The 15,750-nt window shown below is 42.0% G+C and overlaps 1 protein-coding gene across 5 annotated transcripts in view; it reads right to left on the bottom strand.

Annotated features, from left to right (window-relative positions):
- Positions 1-3,568: 3,568 nt before the first annotated feature.
- Positions 3,569-15,750, bottom strand: part of elmo1 (engulfment and cell motility 1 (ced-12 homolog, C. elegans)) — a 100,718-nt gene continuing 88,536 nt past the window's right edge. For all 5 annotated transcript variants that reach the window (XM_084919990.1, XM_084919988.1, XM_084919991.1 and 2 more), the window contains 6 exons: positions 14,686-14,849; positions 12,437-12,549; positions 8,801-8,908; positions 8,344-8,426; positions 6,294-6,371; positions 3,569-5,165 (listed from right to left, as the gene is read on the bottom strand). In XM_084919990.1, the coding sequence (XP_084776116.1) occupies positions 4,965-5,165; positions 6,294-6,371; positions 8,344-8,426; positions 8,801-8,908; positions 12,437-12,549; positions 14,686-14,849 (747 nt within the window). In that variant the 3' untranslated portion in view covers positions 3,569-4,964. The remainder of the gene's footprint in view (positions 5,166-6,293; positions 6,372-8,343; positions 8,427-8,800; positions 8,909-12,436; positions 12,550-14,685; positions 14,850-15,750) is intronic.

Raw genomic sequence — 15,750 nt, 5'->3', positions numbered from 1 at the left:
CATAACCTTTTAACTTAGTCAGTGTCAAACCCATAGCCACTAACATCTGCTCTGCTGCTGCCTGCCCTGTGTAGACATGGAAGAATGGGAATGTGTGCTCTTGCCTCCTTAAGCTCCCTAAGTACATGTGTGGAAGGGCGGGAGGTCCTAGAACAGAGACATACCACCAGCTTCTGTTACTGCAGATAAAGTAGCAATCCCAGTTTTGACTCAAGTGATCCTGACACAACAGCAGGCAGGAGGCCCCTTTTTTAGCCTAAATGATACAGTTACTGTCAGTATTTTAATCTGATTCTCTCATGTAGCTGACTGTAATTTTCTATACAACCAAATTTGGATTTAGCTCATATTCATTCCTCATCTGTTGCACCTCAGGAAGACATGCAGAAGCCTTATTAAATCACCTGCCCTCTGGCACTGGAAAGTGGAATGTTTGATTTCTTGAACATGGAAAATAGAAAAGACTGAACTAACCCAGTTAAAATTTATACAGGGAGACATATTACAAGGTGGGGATGCACAAAATCCGAGCCCATCGAGTTGCCATCATTATGAATATTTGGGACTGTAGGACAGTGTGAGGTTTGTCAGTGTTAAGATTTGATATGTGAACCGTATGTCACACTTAACATGAACTGATTTTAAGTTTAGGGTTTTGGTATTCCTCTAATGAGTAGCTACTAGATATTCACAAAGAACATCAGGTCTACTGAGTAATCCACTCTACCAGACTGGCTGTTCTCACATACAGAGCACAGCTTCCCCTCGCAGGAATGGAGCCATTTAACTGTGACAGTTCAAATAACTGCACGCTGCGCGTGAGTGAGAGACACTGTGACTGAAACGAAGGCTGGGTGGGAGGCAAGAGGTAGAATATTTTCTTCCTCGCTTAAGAGAGTGAGAGACAGATGCTGTTAGGCACTGACTTACATTTCTAATGAGCACAGGGCATCAGTATCCATTAGTGTGAGAACAATCTTTGCCTAAAGACGGAGCTCGGTGGAGGTTCCTGGGCCGGGTAGCAGATAGAGCCGTCAAGCAGGAAATGGTGTCACACACTGAGGAGTAGGGAGCCGCTATGACCTGCGTGTTGGGAAATAAACATCCTGTGACACAGCCAGGCATGTAATGGGAAAACCCAAGCACCAAAACCAGGGACGTATACACAAAAGGCAAACTGAGATTAAATATTGAGTTTAAAAACAAAAGCTGGTGCTTAGTAGTTCACAAGTTTCACTGATATTTTTTTTTTCATAAATCTTTTAAGGATTTTCCAGTGACTGCTCTGAAAGTAGTAATATTATAAGTTTGGAATTCATGTAATGTGTCACTAACAAAAGTTGAACTATTTAGCTGTGAAATAAAATATTAACTTTGAAAATTGCATTTTCTGCCAACTTCCACACAGAACTCTATTTCAAAGTAAAAGGGCAGATTCATAAAGATGAAATATTGCTTTAATAAAGGCGACATTCTCTGTGAGAGAAATACCTGCTCTGAAAGTGGGACAACATAAAATGCCACATTTGTGGTTGCTTTGAATGGAGCTGTAACAGCTTCTGGTCAGACGGAGATGAACCTGCGGTCTCTGCAGGAGGTCTGTGAGGTGAGATGGTGGAGAACCTCTATTACTCACCAAGACAATTCTCACCCACCTGAATGCAAGGTGTGTGCTGTTTATGATTTACTGTACAGAAGCTGAACGTTTTTATTTAGCTTGCAGTATTTGGTTATTTTTAGCTGAGTTTTTATCCTTAGTCAAGATGATCCCACAATGCTTCACTAACAATGGGGAGACCAATCCATGACTGATATATTTCCATTCTGTTTTTATCCAAATTTGCTTTTACTGCATTGCCAGAGTGATTCTTATGTTAAAAAACAAAGCAGGTATTTTAGAGATGGTACTGAATGGCGGATCTAAATCTGATGGTACTTTTCTGTGTCCATTCCATCAGTTTTGACAGAATCAGCAACACCATTGGCTGACATACAGCTGTGTACTTATTGACCATGATTTGAACCAAAAAATACAAGTGCCACTGATTTTCAGTCCAGTTGTTCTATAATTTGGCATATCTCAGCCTTTTCCTCCCGTTTTCCTTCCTTAAGAATGATTCCTTGACAGCCACCTTTCCATTGAGACCATTTCAGGTTGGGGCTTCAGTGAACCACTGATGGATCAACTGAAGGGACAGATGCATCTCTTGGGTCCTGTGTCAGGGCTTTTTCCTATTTCTTACGGACATGACTTTCAGATACTATTCATATGCCCCAGATATTTTTATTTTTTAAGACCTGACAGTTCTTCTTTTGTCCTTGACTTGTTCAGTTTCCTCACATTTTAAAGGACACACTGCACACCGTGCCAGGAGATCCCAAGTTTGTAGCTAATTGTGCAAAAATACAATTTTATGCATGATCTTTGGTTAGACTCAACTAAAGAAATGGGGAAAAATATTCTACTTCTAATAAAATGCATAGAGAAATTTAGTCTTAAATATGTTCTTTGTTAAGTTGTCTGTGTCGACACAACACTGGTTGAGTTAGGTGCTTTTTTCTAATGCTTGAGTGATAAATCACTATAAAGCTGCTTCAAAAACAAACCAAAACATCACTTTCAAAATTTTCAGGTACAAGGACTGCATTGAAAAGGAGTGAAAAAGTAGACAATGACCAAAGAAGGTCTTTAAACGTTTGCTCAAGACCACTTTAAAGAATTGCTAGAGAGTCTGACAAAAATCTTTGTCAAAAAAAGTTTGGTGGCGTTTGAAATGAAGGACTCGATCTATACTGCGGAAAGCTTGTCATGGTCAACGAAAGGTTCGTAAGGATATCAAGATGCGAGTCTGACTGTTTTTAGAAGCTGAGGATTTAACCCAGACATCTGCAGACTGAGTTGCACTGGAGAAAAAACCTGGTTAACTCAAGAACCAAGAAAAGGACTGAGGTGAACACACTGGAAAACACCCACTTAACATAGTTCCAATATGTCTGGTCCAGACAAGCTGGTTTGGCGAAATCTTGTATCACATATCCATGTAGAAGAGCCCAGAAGAACCCTGGTGCTGGATCTGGGTTTATCAAGCAAACTTTAAAGTTTAAACCCAAGAATAATTTAGGACCATATTGTGATACTTCATCAAAGTCTGGTAACTTCTCTTAAAATGGCTTTGCGTTAGTTTAGCTGTTTGACACTGATGATCTTAAAGTCTGTGTCCAGATGCAGACTGACACAAAACTCCTTCATATGCCTGTGAATTGAATCCTGTGCCAACATGCGATTTGGTCAGATAATATCGAAGTGCTTTCATTTGTGTTATAGTTAATCTTGTTTTATCTGTTCCATTAAAAACAGATTGCCTCCAGGACCGTTACCTATTAATTATAGCGATGTGTCTTTCATTGTTAAAAGGAAAAATCTTTCCACAGGATTCGGCCTGAGTGACAAATCAGAACAAATGTCTCAATACAGAGTGAAATTACTATTACTGCTTTTCATCACGAGTCATGTCTTGGACCCTTGCGGTTGTGCTTTGTGAATGAAGAGAGGCACAGTGTAGAGTGGTTACAGTTCTTAAACCTTTAATGTAAACAGCAGTTTTGAGGGGCTTTGAAAAAAATCCTAAAGAAAAAAAAAAAACAATCTGAAGGCATTAAATAGGAAGGGGGAGGGGGGGGAATATATAAATCATACTTAGAAATAACAACCACGATCTGCTTTTAAATTAAAAAAATACATAAACTCTCAATTTTGTGGCCATATGGTCCTGAACATACACAAAAAATGTCAACTTCCCTTGATCAAATACTAACTTACATTTTGCAATACTAACTACCCGGCACGTTCACAATTTTTGTTCTTTTTCGTTTTTCTAAAGCAAAATCACTAAATCATAGTCATTTTACAAATGATAAACGAAACAAAAGAAAAAAAAGCTAAAATATTGCTTAGGAATGTTGTGTACAGCAGTCTTTACAACGAGAGACCCAAACGAGCGAGAGACAAGTGTGTGTTTGAGCGCGTGTTGCACAATGGTGGCGCTTTTACAGTTGTTCTATGGCAAAGCCACTGTGTAGGTGTGTACAATAAGCAATAAGCAGTGGTGGGATAATTACATTTATATTTCAAAAAGAGGCTTTTTACTGTGGTACAGTGCCTGGATTTCAAGGATTGACTTTTTCTAACAGTCTCTATTACATGTGAAGCAGGGCAGAGTAGACAGACGACACTATTTTTTCCTCTTTCTGTTTTAAAAAGTATTCATCTTAAAAGGTAATTCAGCCTCTTGGGAAACACTTAGCTGCCACAATTGTCCTACTGTAAGTGGGAATGTGACAGGAAATACTACTGGGAAGTTGACGCCCCCCTCCCCGTTGACGCCCAATCGTCCTTCCCTGCTCCTGAATCCCACAACCACCATCTTGATCCCTATAGCCTTCACCCCCTAGTGACAAAAGCCCTGAGGAACAATAATAACATGAACATAAAGGAAGGACAATCCAATGGAATTTCTAAGCAATATTCTTGAAGCAAAATGACAGTAAGCGCCGCAGCCAAGAAGAAGAAAAGGGTGAATGTCTTCAAACACCAGACACTGGAGGAGAGTGAAGGAGGAGGAGGAGGAGACGTGGGACGACCAACGACAGGCCAAACAAACACTTCCTGGTTTCTCTTCTCCATGGCAACGTGATGACTCTGCATCGACCCCCAAGTCCCTCAAGTGCAAACAGTTATCGTTAATACGCACCATTTTCTCCCTTATAAACATCTAGCAAGAAGCAAGAGGAAAATAGTTCAAGAAATCCTTTTTTTTCTTTCAATCACAGTTCATTTTTTTTATATTATATGTTTTTTTTTTTTATTATTTATTCTTGTTCCAGTTTATAAGAAAAGGGGACCGGTCCAGTGAATACAGTGGGTTTGGGGTTTGTTTCGGGTTCGGGCTTGTGGGGTCGTACAGCTAGTTACAGTCGTAAACGAAGTCATAGTTGCTAGGCTCTTTGGGAATCGGGGGCGGGGCCTCTGGAATCTGGATGTTCTCTAGATCCAAGAGGCGAAGCTTCATCTCCATAGAGAGCAGGGTGTCCATGTCAGATTTGGTGTATTCGCTGGTCATCTCCTTACCCAGGAGGGCATTCAGACCATCTGTCCACACACAATACTGCGGAGAGACGGGCAGAGGCACTTTAATTAGAATATTCATAAGAATGGTTAAAAAAAGGTACGGCACAAAGAACAAAACCTCTAAAATCTACACTGCGAAACAGAGAAAACACCTTCAAAAAAGGGCAAAAAGTTTCTACATTCCTCAGCGAAAGCTTTCAGGCATTACACCTTTGTTTACAGTGAGTTATATTTGGCCCCAATCTATAAAAAACCACCAACATTGCAATTCTATTTGCCACATTCCCCAAGGATTATCAACTATTTATAAGTAGAGCTGTCTTAAAGCCTTTTGGGGCAAACTAAAATTAAGTCAAGTAAACTGGGTCGAGTCATTGTCAAGTCAGAAGTCCAAATAAAGTTCATTCCAAGCCAACGGCAAACAGGCTGGTGTAATATGAACGCTCATCATTTCATATGCGACGTTTAAACAGTGCTACTTATGCTTTACATGTCAGAAAACACGTTTTTTTCACTTTACCTGCACAAGCTTAAAAGCACAAACAAAGCTAAACAAATGAAGATGAAAAGCAGGCACACAAGTGTAAAACAGGTATATATATCGCATATATGGCACCAGATAGGTAAGCCTATATGATGTATAATGCTGGACTTTATGTTTAGAAATGGTGTTATAAACCTTCCCAGACTGATAGGTAGCGATGATTTCTTCTCTAAGATGAAAGTCTGTTAACACACCTGAATGCTCCAGACCAGCAACTCCCAAAACTTCTGCTTTTAGAGGGATCGTCACACTTACTGATGATCAGTTAATCAGCTGTATTCAATTAGCAGCACCTGGCTGCTCCTGGTGTACTTATTTTTATCTTCTATATCCCAAATATCGACAGTCATTGGACGATACAAACCACTCTTTTGATGATAAAACGTAAAAAAAAAAAGAAATAAAATCATGTTGAAGCGTCCTAATTTTTATAACATAAGCCTGACATACAGCTTTGGTCTTTATACTTGTTTTTCGATGAAATTATATCTGTCCATAAAGCCATCTCTCCACTATTTAAGTGTCAGCTCTATACCTGCATAAACCATGCGTAGGATCTCTATGCGTAATCCCACACGTTCATTCTGTGTGACACTGTCAACAACTGCAGGGTCAGCTTACCTCATGCTTGTCAGGAGCGATAAAATTTAAGTATTCGTCCGACTCGTAGAGGACAGAGAAGGCCAGCTCTAACACCTCCTGCAGAGAGGACAGAGTGAAAAGCAGAGGGAGAATGTGAGGCGGAGAAAATGGTGCAAAGACCGAGCGAGAGTGGAGGAGGTGGGACGGAGAGAGGTAGAAGCAAAAAAGAAAAGAAGAAGAAATACCAGGTGAGATTTACAGTACAATGCTGCCATACTAGCACGATGCTGCTCTCCTCCACGTCCCATCACCATCTGTTATATCAGCTGCACATTAACTCATCCGGTACCAGTGAGATATATGTAGGGATCTTTTTATATTAGCTACTGTAAAATAACAGTAGGGGCTGGGGATCGGGGACAAAAAAGACAAATTCACTTCAGTCTATTTTATGAAATTATCTGGACGGAGAAGAAGGACAGTGTAGTGACAGAGCCAGATTTGTAGATGTATCCAAGTAATTTATCTGTGTGAAATTAGCGTCTGGTTTTACGAAGCCAGTAGGGGATTACTCAGTCAGAGGCTGAGCCTGGAGCCGAGGACAGCTTAAAAGAATCTGTGGTCAGATTTGACTCAGAGAGGGAAAGAAAAACAAAGAAGTGCTGAGAGTAATTCTATCTACTCTGTGCAGCCGCTTTAAGCTGCACACTCACACAGTGAGCATCTAAAAGGGCAGTCGTTACTATATTTACCCTCTTGATTCAGTGCGTTAGCTACTTATAGGTAAAGAACCTGCTATAATTACTTAACTCAAAGAACAGCTGATGGAGTGTGACTGGTTGTTGGGTACTGTAGATCAAGTTATTCCTGAGGGTGTCCGTGCACTTCATGAAACAGTTGTTGAGCGTTTCAGCGGTAAGCAGGAAATGAGTGTTATACCCACATTAAATGAACAACATTGTTAGTTTTTCCAGGTTTATGACCTCAAAGCTAATTCCTCTCTTTTTTGGTGCAATTAAAAGACAGATCGTGTTCATTTGTTACCGCTCTGCTTTTCTTTTCATGAACTTTTTAAGTGCATGCACCATTTACGGGTGCTGCAGCTGTCTTTTTGGTAATGGGCTAATTTAATTTCCTCTTTCCCACAATATATATTTTTTTAAATAATAAATGTGCACTTGCTTTTTAGATGATGATGATTTTTTCCCCCCCACATAAACTGGTCCCATTATAAATCGCTGGAACATTGTGGAAATACAGCAAAGCATGCAATCATCCACACTTGTCATATATCCTCCAATCATTTGTGTGATGCTGTAACGTAACATATCTGGAGGAATTTGGGAGATAATATGGAAACACTTCACACTTCTCTATTCTTCCAGTGTCCCACAAACGGTGCACTGCCTGCTCTGCTCCCAAGTCTGTAGAGGTGACTTTGGCTGGTCTTCTAACAGTGAGTAATGAAATGTGCTTATGTTCTCATTCACAAGGCTGGGACAGGCCTGCTAGACAGCCCACAGACCCCCCTCAGGTCATTCTCCTAGACCTGCGCTTATCGACAAGGTAATAAAAGAGACAAAGCAGAGAGGAGGCGTGCTCCTTTGTCTTCAAGGCTATTTATCCAAGATCCAATATATCGGAGTCCCGTGGGTGGGGGCCGAGGGTTTGCAGAGGAAAAGTACGAACGAGGAAGAGCTGATGTGTACACAGATGCAGACATGATGGCTCTTTCATCCTGGTTGAGGCACCGCAGAGGGCGCGCCCAAACGTTACCATCACACCTTCACAGCGAAGACAAGATGCCAGCACGTTTTTAGCGCCTCTGGCGTAATTGTCGTCTGTAACTAACGGACTATTCGGTGACTTATTTCTACGCGAGGCCTCTGACGGAGACGCCTCTGTGCAGAGCGCTGAGACGCAGTTATTGTGTTATTTCCTAAAGCGAAATGATGTAACCGACGTCCTCGTTATGCAACTCTCGCATACACAGGAACTCATTCTCTCGCCTGGATACACACCCACCCGCCCACACACATGCACATGTGCACGTGCATGTATGTGCGCACGCTCACACACAAACACACACCTTGTTTTGCTTCAGGGCTCCCTTTTCCTTCATGTGAGGACAGTCTTTGCCAGTGATAACAGCTTTGATATCAGCCACAGGCACTGCAGAGAGGACAGAAGTGAGTTTACAACAACGACAACAACATCATCATCCCCTTGACAACTGTGCTATCCCATATGGGTTCTTGTTTTGTTTTTTTTCCTTTTTCCTTCAAGTGATTAAAACTTTAAAGTTTCCCCAAATCTGTCACTGTGCAAGGCCCACAAGAAAAACTGATGTTAACACTGTCTGTAAAAAGCCAACTGTTAGTGTCGGTGACTGCTGCGCGTCTCTGAATTCGGCAAGACACACATTTTTGCAGGAAATCAACATAAAATACTGATAAATATTTTCCTCTGCAAGTCATTGGGAAAGCAGTTAAATAGAAATTGTACTAAAATACTGTAAAAAAAAAACTATTAAAGGTTTTACTCACGTTTGTCCTGTAAAGAGTCATGGGGCACCTCACCCTGAGGGCTCTCTTCCAGATCTCCGTAGTGCAGGACTTTATGATTCGGAGACAGACGGCAGTACCAAAACTTATCTAGAACAAATGATGAGAAAGACAGGAAGACAGAAGGGAGTAAGAAGCAGATTTAGAGGTGTTATGAAATAAGCAGTAGCTGGCAAAGGCATCACACGGGTATGGATTTGCATGACTCATCAACAGCAGAGAAAATTAGCATGGCAAAAAATATGTGTCAAAAAATAAAACAGCCTTGAGGAAAATCCACAGATGGGCAACGATGATCTCCACTAAGGGAGGGAGGGAGGGATCTGGACGGGCAACAACAAAACTGGCGGCCTTCATCACCGAACAATGACTCAACAGCAGAAAACACGGTCGATTCAAGATCACAAAAGGACATCCAGGTTTCTTTAACTCTCACTCAAAAGGCTCAAAAGAGCATGAAACCTTAACTGTGACCTGATTAAACGAAGTGTATATCGAGTCCTTGGCAGAGACATGGGATCCAAGCTACTTTTCTGTGAAGACTGAGGAAATGAGGTAAAAAATGACAGTCTTTTAATATCAAAAGCTAAGGTTCTCTCTAAAAGGGAATCAAAGCTCACATCCAACATTACAAAGGCTATCAAAGATAAAGCATCAATTATATCAGCTATATACAACAGCAAAATATTATCTGATTATTTTTTTAAAAAGTGGCCTAAAATTAGGTGAGCAAAAAAATTTACTGTGCATAGGTTGTCACATCATTGTAACCGTTAAGAGGACAATTCAAGTCAAAATCGTGTTAGTGTGTTTTTCTCGTGGCCGCTCTCCTGAGCAATCCCCCAGCAGCTTCAGCACCAGTTGTGTCTGTACACACTGCTGGTCGTTGTCTCCGTCAGCAGCCTCTGCCTCCAGCCTGGTGTTTGTCAGCCGTTTCCTGGCAAGGTGGGCATCGAGCTGAGCTGGCAGAAAGAGTGCACAGACTGGGGAGTTCGGCTCGGTGCGTGCACAGTCCAAATCCTAATTGCTAAAAATAGACAGTCGGTGCTGCCAGGCCATTGGTTCGAGTGGAACTGGTCCACAGGGAGCTGAGAAGAGATCTGTGCAGTGGCTGTGAGGGGATGGGAGGCTCTCAAACTGCTCATCTTAACTGATAGGGTGTGTCTGTGCAGCAGTGCATGCTCGTCTTCTTGCTGTCTTTGATCTTAGACTTATCTCTCGTATCACTCGTAACAATCACAAAGTCAGCAACCAGAACATTGGTGAGCGATAACGTTTAACAGAATTAGGTCAAATTTTAAAGTTTACTTTTGCTTTAAAGCATTTACACAAAGTGCCTGCAGTATCCTGCACTAAGACGGCACACATAGCACTCTTTCCAACTTTAAAGTGCCATCAAGCTGACCTTTTAAAAAGTGTTTTCCTGTAATGGGCAGCATGGGGAGTAGAGAGAGGATTCAAATGCACTGAAGTCAGCTTAATTAATATTTTATGTCGGGACGAGAGTCTTTGAAATAATCACACAAGAAGCCGTGGAGTGCTGAGGACTGCGTGAGGGGACAGTGAGAGCCCATCTAACTTACTGCATGTATAAAATAAACACTTCCAGCATACAGAGACTTAATAAAGTAATAACTGGGAAATCTGTCTAAGAAAGGCACCAAAGATAAAGGAAAATTTTGACTAGGTAAGCATGATCGCCTCGTAGTGGCATTGCTTCCTTAAGCTTTGCAAGAAGAGGAGCTTCTCACATTTCAATGCATGAATTTGCTGTCAGTACCGGCACGAGAACAAAGCCTTAGTGGGTATTAATGAAGGAAGAAGTAAATAAAGAATGCATAAATTCACATGTGCAGAGGAAGAATACAAAGCAAGCCACAGAGAGACGCTGACGAATGGGGGTGCAGGAGTGTTGTGGATAAACGGCAATCTCCTCAGAGTCCTCAGAGGCGATATCAGCTACAGCTAGCTTGTAGCAGGGAGATGACTTGGCTATAGTTAGCGTGCTGTTGCAGCAGATTAAAGCCGGTGGAACCCCACAGGCTGGTGTCAGATCCAGCAGGGCTCCAAAATAGCTTTACATACACTCGTCTTCTAAAAGGGTCCAGCGTGCTTTCTTTTTGTGTAGGATCCACAAAGGCTGCGTGTTCCCAGTTCCACTGAGAAGCTTTCTAGGATCTCTGTGAGGTAATGATGACCATGATATGGTAATATGAGCTCAATCACGGCATGCTGCTCCGGAAAACCTAGACAAGCGTAAATCAGTCGGCCACAAGCAGCGAAGAAGATCAGACACTTAATCCGGCTGACGGTTTCCACCTGAACGTCTGTCCTGAATAATCTTTTTAACTCAATTGTTTTTCTCCCCCACTTCTGTGCTTCTTTTCAACTTCTCCGTTTCCGTCATCCGGCTATGACAACATCTGGATGACAGCTGCCAAGATGAATGGATCAGTGATCAGGTTTTAAAATGCCTGAATAAATTGGTGCATGGAGGGAAAAAAAAAGAAAAAAGAAAAAAAGGACGAGGTCTAAACTCAGTCAGTCAGTTTGATTTGCCTTATTGAAAAGTACAGTTCCTGCAGGGTAGCTTCTGACAGCAATGCAATAACAGCGAACCAAACCACATCCTAAGCTTGTCACTGGGCTCCTTTTTTTAATTTAATGTATTTGTAGAGGCAAAAGTGGCAGAGAGGGGTTATGGAAAGGTGGGGGGACAGAAGAGTGAAGGGATGAGGCCTCAGGCAGATTAAATCCTCTGTGAGTGAAGAGCGGTATATTATACCTGCTACTCCTCTCTTTCCCGCTTCTCTTATTCCTCTCTGCTCCTTCTCTCTCGTGGCAGCGAGTGTGAAATGCGATATTAGGTGGAATGATTTGAATGCACTCGTATGCAAGCAGTCTGCCGGATTTTCAATTTTTATTCCTTTTGCTCTCATCTCCATTGTGCTGCTTTAAATGGGAGCGTCCTAATATCTCCCGAACAACACACTCGTGTTATTCTCTAAAGGCAATACACCGGGTTGCCATTTTCACCACATCCTCTGTAGTGTAGAACTGGGGATTATCACAGTCATCTTTCATTCTTTCCATTCAAAGCTTTCCCCTCAAATGTGTCTGAAGAAGAGCAAACAGAAGTGTGTTTACAGGGCTTTTGGCTTTATGCGTCTTTGCATTTGTTAGCGCGCCCTTTCCCTGTATGTGCAGAAGCAAAAGGAGACTGAAGACGCCGCGCGTGCACCTCAAGGCAGACACGCGTGTTCCTGCTTTTCTGTATGCAGCGAGGAGAGAGGCAGAGTTTCACTATGTGTCTGCCTCAAAGGCTCAGAGAGCCAGAAAACTTCTGAGCGATCATGACGGCAGATGCACAGCAGTCCACAGCTTCAAAGATCCCCCTCAGATAAAATATCTCCCGTGGTGTTTTCACATGGAAAAGAGAATAAGGCGATGGAAACAGAGAACAGAAGAAGACAAAGGAGGAAAACGGAAGCAGATCTTTTGTGGATGCAAGAGGCGTGGCAGTGGATTCTGATGCGTATGACCAAAAGTCAAGTTTGTATGGTTGTAAATTCGTGTTTGCTCCTGTGCGCGTACATGTGTGTGAATGCTGCGCCTCACCTTGCCTCCTGCGACTGCTGATTTTCCTGAAGCAAGTGCCCTCACACAGCCTGTTGAGCCTCTGCTGCTTGATCAGTTCCATGATCTCCGGCTGGATCTTTTCTCTCAGCTCCCTGCCGAAAAACAAGCACACACCCTTGCTTTAAGAGAATTGTTTAAATCCCGTTAAGCGCACCCGGTGTGGCGAGCCGGTGACAGCGAAGTCACAAGACCCTCCCTGTCAATAAGATTGTTGGAAATGAAACAGAGAGGGCCAAAACACACACATATACACTTTCACAGCAAATATGTCACAGCATCTCGTGAGGTTGGATCAGCGGAAACCTGTGTTTCTGAAGCATCTGCTCGATTTCCTCTCGTTTATTCATGCAGCTTCATGTATGTGTGTTGTTTCCGTTGCATACGAATGCAGAGCACACAGCACCGGTCAACATGAATTATGTATATCATCTGCCTGAGCAGTGCCGCTCTCCATCATTATTACAGCCGAGTCCTTTCTCATCACATTTACTATACATTTGTTTTCTACCGTCGAAATATTACTGACTGTGAGAATTTTATGTTTCGCCGTTCCTGATCGCATCGTCGTCTTCCTTCGGGCTCACTCGCTTATTCCTCCCTTCATCCGTCTCCCTGCTTGGCCCTCCCTAGGCATGTATTTGCCTCATTGGTGATTCCAGTCATTACACCGATCTGTGTTAGGACATTGGCTCTGACATCTTTAAAGAAACAGCTAGTGAGAAAGGCATGGCTGGGAAAGGATGGATGACAATAGCTCGTCTTTACCACTTCATGCACCGCGCTCATGACTGAGGTCGACACGGGCGAGGCTGCTTTTGCCTGAGAGTTTCAGATTACTTTGTTGCTTCGTCTTTTCGGGAAGCAGCTCCTCAGTTTTAATTTGAATCCATTCACCGAAAATTGAACGTCTTGTACGAACAGACCTCCGCAAAAAAGGCACTGTGGTTGTTAACAAGTGTTTAAATGATGAAAGCAATGAGGCACGGGCCTCCTGGTAATGTACACTTGGCCACTTATTACAATTGAATTAAGGTGTAGATTTTGTACATCTCAAATTACATAAAATAATAAGCTGAGAACGTCTACAAAGATGGGCAGCTTTGAAGTGAAGTGAAAGTGTCGCTTCACCTTCTTTTCATGTCTTAACTCATTCCCCCCAATAATTTGTAGTAGAGAAGTGCGAGCGGTCGCAGCAAGTAAAGCAGGGCTTGTTTAAATATCTGGTCTGACGTGCTCAGCTCATTGTGTTTACAATTCTTAATCGTGCTGCAAAGATTAGAGGAAAACTCCGACGGCAGTCTTTAGAAGAGGCTCTGCGATGCTCAGCTCTTCTCCACAGCTGTGATACAGTTTTAAAGCGTGCCGTTTCATTTTCACTTGGCTTTAAATCACTTCACATAGACTGGGTGCATCTCATCTTTTCCTCATTAATGAAGGACGCAGCAATGAATTGGTGTGTGCTAGATTAACCAGGAAAGTGATTCAAACCAATCTGTTAAATATGATTATATAAAAACTTTTGTGCAACTTTCTTTATTTTGTGTTGCTTTTTTCACCGGGTTTAATTGCTTACTAAAGTTTGGTCTCTACCCCTCCAATATTGATTCAATAAGCCCTTGGCTAAGGCATTGATTACTCTTCAAAGGGACAAGCTCTCTTGATGCAACGATTTTTCAATAGTGCTACCTACTCCATTAAATACAGGCAGGACAAAACAATGCTCTTCATTACCGGACCTGCATCATTGAATGAGTGATCTATTACGGGCTAGCTCTCCGAGCGCAGTGAGCTGGAGGGTCATTAATGGAGTATTCATTTGGAATACTGTTTGCAGACAATTTGAATTTTATGTATATTTTCAATTACAAGAGCAAAGCGCAGACGCAACCTGCTGTGGGCCAAGTTGGAGATCAGGAGAAAAGTACTACAGCTATTTGTAGACACATATTATGCTCTCATGCACTTCTGTATACCAGCAGGAATATCACCTAGCTGTAGTTTTCATTGTTTTCAGAGTGGCTTTTCCTGCAAAGCTCTACAACATGAATGAATAAAACATTAGTAGCTACTATTCATATTAAATAAAGCATTTGGCTGCTGCTTTTGAGAGCTTTGGTGTAACACTTCAAACAATATAACCCTCTGTCAAATGCATGCTTTTGTAAGTTTGGAGTTTATGCAAAAAAACAAAACAAAACTCAAACCAAAAAAATGACTGCATGACTCACAGGATGGGGCGGGACTGGAAGTCTTCCTGATTCATCCTTTCTGACTGACGTATCTTCAGGATCTCTGTGTAGCTCAGGTTCTGCAGGCGGCTCTTGAACTGGTCCAGGGAATTAGGCTTGGCAGTGAGTGCTCGCATGATCTGCTCCCTCACCACCTGCATTACCTGCACAGCAGAGCAGAGAAGCAAAAGAGAGCAAGATGAGATTATAGAGGGTGCAGGAGAAATAATGGGTGAAGACAGAGAGCGTGTACTACATCTAAGAAGACACAGGAAGTCAAAATCACCCCCCTGACGCTAACCCCACGCAAATTTTAGGCTCAGGGGAGCGTTTCACTCCAAAAGGATTTATGCCTTTTATTTTTTCCAGAACTTGAGCTTCTAATCCAGTCTGGTTCATTGGGCATCAAGTAGAAAAAGAGCAAAGGAGATCAGTTTAGCAGCGGGTAGTCGAATAAAAGTATCGTATATCGGGGAAATACATGACAGAACTTGCTCACAGTATTAAAATTCAGCTAAAACCAGTTTTTTGGAAATGGGTGCAGAAGCGCGATAGGAGTGCTCTTCAAAGTCATCAAAAGCATTTCTGGATTATTTATTTTAGAGCATCTGCACACTGTCTGAAGTGAGCAATAACAAAAGAGACAACAAAGCCAGATCAATAAATGATCTCTTTTAACTGCTCGTGCAATAAAAATGAAACGCAGTAATTGATGTGTTGGTGTGCGGCACACGCAAGAAAACTCAAAAAAACACACGCAAGGAAATTCTCTGAAAAATGAAGAGCTTACACAAGTTTCTATCATGACATAACAAAAGTGCCAGAAACCATAAAGAATGGTTAAAAGCACACAAAAGCTAGGACGAGTAATAAACCAGGTTTATGACAGTAATATGCTGGCTATGCATATAAAAGCTCTTCATCCTTCTCTAGTCACACTGAAGCGTTTTAGAAAATGAGTCCTGTGCTCAAACACTCGATGACAGCTGCTTCCATTTAACTTTGTGCTCTGACAAGTGATTTGCAGTTTGCATAATTAGAACGTTAACACTGGTGTGATCCAAA

The sequence above is a fragment of the Perissodus microlepis genome, chromosome 22 (assembly GCF_051167445.1).
Source record: "Perissodus microlepis isolate ML-2025 ecotype Zambia chromosome 22, ASM5116744v1, whole genome shotgun sequence".
Lineage (NCBI taxonomy): Eukaryota > Metazoa > Chordata > Actinopteri > Cichliformes > Cichlidae > Perissodus > Perissodus microlepis.
Note: the sequence above shows the minus strand (reverse complement) of the source record. Positions and strands in the feature narration are given on the sequence as shown.